Genomic DNA, 9,538 nt, shown 5'->3' with positions numbered 1-9,538 from the left:
TAATAATAATAATGTAATACTAATTTTTTAAAAAATAATAATATTAATCATAATAATAATAACAATAATCATAATAAATACCACCACTACTACTACTACTACTACTAATACTACTACTACTACTATTACTACTACTACTACTACTACTATAATAATAATAATAATAATAATAATAATAAAAGTAATAATAACAATATTAATCATAATAATAAAAACAATAATCATAATAAATAATAATCATCATCATAATAATAATAATAATAATAATAATAATAATAATAATAATAATAATAATAATAATAATAATAATAATAATAATAATAATAATAATAATAATAATAATAATAATGAGAAAAATAGTCATGTTGACAACAACGTTAAGAAATGAAAAAAGTGTTGGAATAATCTGACAGAAGTGCCTGGGCAAATCTTAATAGGATAAAAGAGTGTTTGAGTAATAGCACCGGAATGGACTATAATAAGGAACGAACGGATTGAGCTATAATGGCACTCTTTACAAAGGACCAGAACAACACAACCATACTCTTGACAAACTGTAATGGTCATATTTATTTTGGCCCGAAAACTTTTACTTTAAGAGATTGTTTGATTAAAATGACTGTCCAAATGTACCTGTCATAAAATCTAAACTTATAACTTCAAAGAAGTCTCAGGTTTGAAACTCTATGACCGGGTGAGGGTCCTTTTTGATCGATCGATAAATGAAGTAAAAGTTTTCTGGCCAAAATGAACACATTGTGTTTTGTCACAAGATGATAGGAAAGCCAAAATGGAGGAAAACTATAAAAACGAAAAGCACCTCCCGGCACTCCATTTCTTTAAATTAGGGCAAGGTTGTTAATATCACAATAAAAGAAAACGACAAATAAAAAAGAAAAAAAAAGTTTCATTGGAGTCATGAGTGACTCTTTGCTGCCATTGAAAATAGATAATTAATAAAAAAAAAATGTATGTTTATCAACGAGTTACTGTATGTTTTAAAAAACTGTTATTGCAAATTAATGACTTTTTATGCATCACATAATATGGATTTCCTTCACAATTCACCAAAAAAAATGTTCATATACATTTAAGGGTTTATCCTGACATAAAAACAGAATGAGGTGGTGAATAGCTTTGACGTTACACCAATAATCTCATTCATTCTAAGTATTAAAACTCACAATTGTTCTGAAACTAGATATTACTACTAAAATGTGGAAAAATGTGATATGAGCTTAAGGCAAGAAAAAAAGCTGGTGCCTGCCAGTTTTATTTTTAAAATATCAAAGGTACAAATTAGAGAGCAGGTACAGGTGTAAGATAAAGATCTGAAAAATTGAGTACGAAACAGTGCCTTGTCTGGAATGAACACAAAGTCCAACATCGTGTTACTGTTTCATAAATATATTTTCAGACCTTCATCCGCCAGTTTTATTACGATACACATCTATATTATGTTTTTTAGTACATCATATAATGTTATTATGCTCTTTATAAAAGATAGTAGTTTTACATTATTACAATTATAGAATGGCACTCAACATGAAAAAAAATGAGATCTCTTTTAAAATGTGGTTGTTTGTAACTAAGCTACAATTGTTCTATTGTCATTCAAAAGTTCCTCTTTTGATACAGAGCAGAGTGATTCTGTGGACAACACATTATTAATTGGTGATTTTTCGTCAATTCTTTTATTCCTGCCAACTCCATTGTTACTGTAGTTATTGCACATTGCGGAATCTGACACAGACACAGCGGCCACTGCAGCAGCTGCTGAAACAACCACTGTCATGACAGACTTCTTGTTCTCTGCAGCACCAGCAGATAACGCACTGTTAAGAACACTCTTTATGAAGTCTCTGTTCTCTGGGTTTTTTATCACAGATTTCAAAAAATTCAGCGCATCCATTTTGAATTGATCGAGCTCTTTCTGGAGTTCTTGGTTTCGTTTAATCAGATGGCCAGTTTTCATGGCGATGTCCCACAACCCTGATTTATGCAAAGCTTCCGCAGTGCGTTTAAACCTGTTTTCTTTACTTGAGACAGATTTCAACATTTCATCTGATGTCTTTTGTGAGAAAGGGACCACCGGGTCTGTGGCATTTCCATTGGGGTTGCAAGGTTTGTTGAAAGTCTTGGCTTGAAGAGGACTCAGACGACTAAACGCGTTGTGGTACGGTCTGACTTTATGCATGCGGGTTGTGAGGTGGATGGGGCCAGCAGCTGTAGGAAGGGGTGGGTGTTGATTAGGCATTAAGGGAACTGTCATAGCATCGATGTTTGAAGGGTTCAATGAGAAGCCTTGACTGGCGAAATTGGTCGTCCACGATGTTAAACTTACATAACTGGTGTCCTGAGATGATTTTGATGGTAGGCTAACCTAAAACAGAGAGAGAAAGACATAAATTAACTATACAAACAATTTCAAAGCAGCCAACTTTTCAAAGAGCTAAAATGAGACATCCTAACATGCGCTACCATCATGACACAAAATGACAGCATGTTCAGTCTATTATATAATGTAATATAAATTGAGGTCGCCAAACATTAAAGCACACATTAATTACTAATGTCTTTTCCTTTTTTAATTCACTGATCAAAAACCAAAATCCTGGGACATAGGCTACAAGGGCCATTTCCATGCATAAAAATAGACCAATTTTTCCTCCTTTTCCTCCTGATTCCCAAAGCGGACAGTCCTGATGTTATATGAACAGTTGACTGACTAACATGCAAATTCTTTTTTCAAAAACTTAACAGAATGCCTGGACAGTCACCATATAAAAAGTCAGATGGGGCCCAAAAGATGACTATATCTGGCTTCACCAAATATCAAGGAGGGGAACACAAAAGAGTCAATAATTCTGACCGAAGGCCACCATCTGGTGTTAAACCATGCAATTTTGATCAATTTGATTTCAACCTGAATTCAGGTGGTCTGATTCATCACAGTGTAATTCCAGATTGAGGCAAGGAGTCAATGCACCAGAGGCTGAAGCCTTAAAGTATGTCACATATTGTCATTGATAACTGCAATTGATTTTCCACTGTCTGTTAACCTGGATAAAATTTAAAGTTATAGCGATACTTTCATAAGTTGTGATAAAATAAACCATTTGATATATTAAATTTTAAAACTTTTAGAAAACCCTTTCTCTCAATTCTGATGTCATCAAATACCATCTTACACTTGTAGTGAAGACACATCATCATAATTTTTTGTGGATCTTTTCTAATGAAATAGGAGGGGGGGGGGGGGGGGGGGGGGGAAGCAGGTTGATATATATCATGGAAAATTGTAATCGAGTGATAAGAACTACTTATCAATGTCACCTTGAGAACAGCACTCCAAAAAGCTAGGGCGTACTAATTTGATCAATACCACATAATCTGGTGGGTGGGGTGCTATGAACTCAATAACTTTTGGTTGCTAGACAAAGACTATACCACCCAGTTGCAATCCGTTCATGGTTGGGTGGACAATTATAGATGCAAATTCAATACAATACTTTTATATATGTATATTAGTTTTCATTAATTCTTTAAAACTGTGATAGATAAATGCACATTTTTCAGATTTTTTGTTCTTTGCAAAGATAAGGTAGTTTCAATTGTCACAAATTTACACTAAACGCTTAAAAATACACCATTATTTAAAATAATAAACAATGCAAAAATGATTAGGACTCATAAAACTTTTCAATCATTTTATTTTATCCAACAATGATGTCACGAAGACTGAAATAAGCTCTACAAACTACTCACATTATTGAGACTGTCAACAGGGAGACTTCCATTAAATGAACTTTGTGCAGAGACAGTTTCTAGAGTTTGTTGGTTATGAACATCTTGACTTGAAGGGTTGGGAGAAATGACGAGTATAGGGGGAGCTATAAGAAAAGAAGTTAAAACAAATGAATAAAGAAAGAAATGATAAATGAATAACTAAATCAATTAGTTAATTAATTAATTTAATTAATAATCAAGCATATTAATATACTTATATATATAACTAACCGAAACAAGTCATAAAACCTGAAGATCAAAAGTAAACACGTAATTTATTATATTTTTAAAAATCATAAAACTTACAAATATGTGTCATGAAAATATTACCCTAAACATCAAAGAAATAACTTTTTTGTTTGTTTCAATTATTAATGCCCTATTTCTAGTAACAATAAATGACAGTGGGTAAAAAGACACTAATCATTATCAAGGCTTGTATCGATAACTTTTTGCAATGTTCATCATACATTGCCATCAACAAATTTAGTCTTTTTTTTTTTAATAATCTTGTAAATTGTTGACCTGAATTATTTTGTTAAAATAAAATCTATATATTGAAATATGCCCAAATATAACTGGCATTTCACCAATTTCACAATGCTCAATGGGCTTTCCAAAGTTTAATTTCTCCAAGTAAGCCATATTGAATCAAATTTCTGTTTCATAAGGTACAGGTCGCCTGTTAAAAAGCATTATTGTACTATCTCTCTCATGCTATCTGTCCCTGCTTATACTTATAATTTTCACTCATAACCGAGTCAAGCAAGGTAATGTGTTAATAACACATTATAGTGGCCATATTAAAAAAAAAACAAAAAACAAAAAAAACCTAGACATGACAGACACTTCTGATTCGGCCTAAAACTGCACAAACTAGATTTCTCAAATTTCTATATTATTTTGTACAACTGTATGTGTACATTCGAAAGCTAACTATAACCCCTCATATTTTCTAAGTGGAAGCTTTATCATGAATTTCTGATTGAAAACAAAATGGATTCATTTTGAAATGCGGAGTCGTGCACAATATTGTAAGTCTATCAGAGATGCTTTGTGGTCTTGTGACCTGTTGATCCTGATTCAAGTCCAGTTGGGGGCATCGCAAAGTGGAACCCTTAAAAAACAAGTACCAAGCTGTTATCAGCATTGTTTTATTGGAAAAGAATTTATAGCGCCCAACAGTGTGTTATGTTTATTCTAAATGTAACATATTGCTGTCATTTCGGTATACCTTGTAAAGCAATATGAACACATTAATGGATAATGCGCTTTAGAAAATCACAAGTTTATCTTGTCTCTTTTAACATTCTACTTCCTCCTATTAAACGAATGTGTAACTACAATGTGCTTGTACAATAGAAAACATGTTAAAAACTAATGAAAACATGACACACAAGAAAATTCAGAGGCTATTTTACATCTTCATTTTTTTCATCCATCAAAAACTTACTTTGTTCATTATTAGCAGATAAATTGTGTTGATGAGACCTGTTTATTGAAAGCTTCGGGTTTGACGTCTGCAAGAAAGGGTTTCCAGAGAATTTTTCTGGAGAGTACAGATGGCTTGAAGCTGTAAGCGAATTTCCTTTGTTAGCCATGTTGAGGTTACCCTCTAGTTTTGTGGGAAAGGTATGGTCATTTCCTTCAGCACTGGACATTCTTTTCTTTTTGAAGTTTTGGTTCAGGAATTATTTATTCTTGTCTATTGTGAATGGAGATTTCACATTGTTCTCATCACTTAGTTTCAGATTTACTGTACAGGAGAAAAAAGTGAATTGAATTGAAATATTTAACTTTTAAATTGGATTAGGTATAAAGATAATAAAAAACAAAGTCAAAAAATTTCATTCAACATTGAATAAATCTAATATTAAAATAACTTAATGGTAGGTATTTTAGAGATCCATATTGTTATGATGTTGAATTAATGTGAATTACGATCTGTTGTTTAACTCAATCAACTTTATTTCAACTTGATACAAGAAAGACTTTGTTAGTCCGAAGTCAACATGAACATGGCACAGAACAAGAACTCTTCTTACCAGGAACATATAATAATACTATAATTAATTAATACTAAAACAATGTTATTACACATATAATAATGTCAACTTCTGAGAATAGGAAAGTTAGTTCAAGAATTAAATATATTTATGTACCAAACTGTCTCAAACCGGATATATGTCGGGATAAACTTAGGTGCTAAAAAATGAATTTATACACACTAACATATGATATTTTAGGTTAATTTCAGAGTTCTTAACTGGCATAATTTAGCAGGATCTCAAAAGATTAAAATCAGGATCAATATCATAGACAAGAAAATCAAAGGTTATTAATTATACTAATAGAGTTGAATTTATAATTGTTTTCAAAGAATTTTAAGAACGCATGATACAATGTTGACAAAGTGCTACAAAAGTAGAGAAAGCTTTCCCCGAAAATTGTTGGTATTAAAAACCATGAAGCAACATAAAATAATCCAATATTGTGCATTTAAAGTATGTCAATATAAATCAAACAAAAACATTTAGTCCCTATCCCCAAATATTCCAGCTTCCATCTTCTGTGATCTACTGGCCAAGGTATGTATAAGCCTGTACTTGTTCTATTTGCTTTTCCGTCTACTGTTATAATGGCTCTGGATTTTTCTTCTGTTTATGTGAATACCATTATTTTCGTTTTCGTACATTAATTTTCAGTCCGATATTATTACTTATTTTGTTGGTCTCATCTACTAGTTTCTGAAAGTCCAGTAGTACTGTAACGTCTGCATATCTCAGGTTATTGATGTTTCTTCCATTCACAACTAAGCCATGCATCATCTCTATTTTTCTGAATATAAATTCTGTGTATAAGTTGAAAAGGCAAGGGGAGAGAAAACAACCTTGTCAGACACCCCGCTTGATTTACACTGGGTCTGATATTATATTCCTGCTTCTTATTTTGGTATTTTGGGTCCAGTGCATATTTGCTATAATGGCAGTGTCATTTTCATCTATATCTATGTTTCTTAAAGTATTAATCAGCTCGTGGTGTACAGTGTTGAATGCCTTCGAGTAATCAATAACACAAGATTTTGAGGTTGAAAATTGCTTCTCTGTTTCAGCTATTGCTTCGAAATCCTGCTTGCTTTCTGCATTTATTCTATCCTTTATTCTGCTCACCCCACACATACTGCATTATACTAATGCATATTGTAGCCGAAAAAACAAAGTGTTTCTTTCTCCTAAACACATTAAACCAAAAAAAAATGTTTTTTTAATTCTAAAATTACTTTTTATTGGACCAATGTCAAATCCATGCCAGTAAAACTGGTACACATACTATTATTTATACATTTGGAAACTATAAGGAATAAGTTATTTTATTGTTTTGTTTGTTTTTAAGGGTATTACGGCACTTGCAACACATTTAGGTCATATCAGCGCCAGTAAAAAAGATGAAAATTGGACAGTAAAAACATTCTCGATTTTTATTGTTATATGAGCATTGAACATAAACTAAGCAAAAAATATCTGAATCCGCTTATAAGCACGATTCGACTATAAGCATGCTCTGTTTGATTCCCGCGGAATGTGATTATAAAAGGAGACCACAGTATTATAATAATTATCATTATTATAAGGCAAAGTATTATGGGGTGAAGTGGCAGAGTGGTTAAGGCATTGCACGATGACCCGGAAGATACCAAGTTCAGGCACTTTTGTATTTTTTCTTGGGCAAGATTATTAACCCCCAATTTGTTCAATTAGACAACATGGGTAATACCTGTTGACATCAGACTATGTTTGATGAATATCTATTTCTTCGTGGAATACCTAGGCAACGATATCTTTTGATGTTGTTGCGGAAGGGCATAAGTTATCATTATTATTATTATTATTATTATTATTATTGTTATCATCACTATTATTATTTAATCAATATTAGTATTATTGTTATTATTATTATTATTATTATCATCATCATTATTCAATTATTCAGTTAAATCATGTGAAAAACAATAATCAAGACACATTAAAAAAATATATTATGCATGTAACCAAAATAATAATTTTGTGCAAAAAAATATCTCTTTTAACAGATGTATGGGCACAGATGGATAACATGGGGATATGTGTGTGCGAATTTATCGACTAATCAACCGTCTTTATAGTATAGTGAAAGCGCAACTTTGACTCGCCCACTGCAACTCTACTACTACTACTACTACTACTACTACTACTACTACTACTACTACTACTACTACTACTACTACTATCTACTACTACTAATATTATGACTAGATATTTCAATTTCATCAGACTATTGAATACAAAGAATTGTAAGTGCATAATAAAATGAAATGATGCGGATAACCGCTGGAATTGATTTTTATGGAATTTGGCTCGTGTGTCGTCTGGACATAGAGCTACTACTACTAATAAATACTGACACCAATTTCAACATATATTTCAGGTTTGATAACTGGACACAATTATGGGTTCGTTTTAACATTGTTGTAACGGATCTGCAAATAAGGATACGTACGTCGACTGACAATGATACTGAATTGCTGATTAAAAAAAAAATATTTGATGATCGTCCTGTATTAGAATAGCACGGGCTTAGCTGGCTAGTCTAGGGCTTTTTCTTATTAATTTATTCTAAATAAAGATACGCCAAGCTACACTTTTTAAAAAGGATGATTGTCTATCTATATGAAAAGGAAAACAGGTGGGTGAGCAGTGAGGTTGTGTATGTAGTTGATTTCCGCTCCATCAAAATTATAAATTCATACTCATTGTGACTGATGAGAGTTGTGTTAGTGTTAGATATCTAGAGGTTAGTGTTATTATGTTATTTATTGAACCATCATACATACATTCGTTTAATTCCAATTGAGACTGAAAATGTACATCGAAACAAGTATCAGTTTGTCACGCCAATAGAATTTTTTTTCAGAAATACGTTAATAATCCTTGATCACAGTTAACGAAGAAAGAGGTTAAATTTAAAATGGGGCATCGTCACCACCTTAGTCCTTAGCACCCAGGCACTCCATCGCATTTTCGCGTGCTTCGCAACGTGACGTGCTAAAAATAAATACAACATTCACTGTGTATGAGCTTCCGGGGTAAAGTTGAGACTAAAATGTAAATAAGTTAGGGTGATTGCCAGTTTTGACATGTTACCTTCCCCCCATCTGTTCGTTTTCGTGGTATTTAATTTATCGACTTCTATTTTTCTTTATAGTCCCAGAGAATATTCGGTTCCGCTGGATTGATAAATGATTCCAAATTGTTAACACATTCTCACAGTTCATCCATTCTTTTGCAATCTCTCATCCGACACTTGCATGTCAAGGCCCCTGTGTTTAAGTCTACAACGCACATATGTATACACGTGACAAAACCAAACACGTCCGCTAGCTCCTCCCCAACGTACGTGCGGATTGTAAGTCCATGAATTGAGCTAATTCTAACAGTGGGGCTTAACTCAATAATATTTCCAGCTACTATTAAGATAATTGCTTTATTACCAGTATTCGATACGTCATCAACAAGGAAAATGACGCAAGTCCACACTGTAGTGTAGTAAGAAATAGACCAACCACCAAACATTCACGGTTTTTCTTTCTTTTCTTTTTTTTTCTTTCTTTTTTTTAAAATTTAAATCTTATTTTTATGTTCATTTTGGCTTTATTCAACTAATATTTCCCATGAGTAAAATGTGTCGGTTCCGACGCGTGCTTATTTGCAGT

General features: G+C 32.4%; 1 protein-coding gene across 1 annotated transcript; it reads right to left on the bottom strand.

The window, feature by feature from the left end:
* Window positions 1–228: 228 nt before the first annotated feature.
* Window positions 229–8,845, bottom strand: LOC144963176 (uncharacterized). Its single transcript, XM_078896899.1, has 4 exons — window positions 8,660–8,845; window positions 5,243–5,545; window positions 3,769–3,893; window positions 229–2,383 (listed from the first exon to the last, which is right to left on the bottom strand). The coding sequence occupies exons 2-4, from the start codon at window positions 5,448–5,450 to the stop codon at window positions 1,589–1,591; spliced, it is 1,128 nt and encodes a 375-aa protein (XP_078753025.1). The 5' UTR covers window positions 5,451–5,545; window positions 8,660–8,845; the 3' UTR covers window positions 229–1,588.
* Window positions 8,846–9,538: the final 693 nt, after the last annotated feature.

Source organism: Berghia stephanieae, chromosome 1 (assembly GCF_034508935.2).
Source record: "Berghia stephanieae isolate SIO BIC M18660-M18661 chromosome 1, UCSD_Bste_1.3, whole genome shotgun sequence".
NCBI lineage: Eukaryota > Metazoa > Mollusca > Gastropoda > Nudibranchia > Aeolidiidae > Berghia > Berghia stephanieae.
The sequence above is the reverse complement of the archived record's forward strand: the minus strand, read 5'-3'. Positions and strand labels throughout refer to the sequence as shown.

Bases quoted from the DNA above. Each gene is read 5' to 3' on its own strand.
- LOC144963176 (XM_078896899.1), bottom strand. From the start codon at position 5,450: ATGTCCAGTGCTGAAGGAAATGACCATACCTTTCCCACAAAACTAGAG. The intron at 3,894-5,242 runs GTAAGTTTTTGA...CTTTTCTTATAG, and splicing joins ATCTGCTAATAATGAACAAA to CTCCCCCTATACTCGTCATT. The intron at 2,384-3,768 runs GTGAGTAGTTTG...TCTCTGTTTTAG, and splicing joins CTGTTGACAGTCTCAATAAT to GTTAGCCTACCATCAAAATC.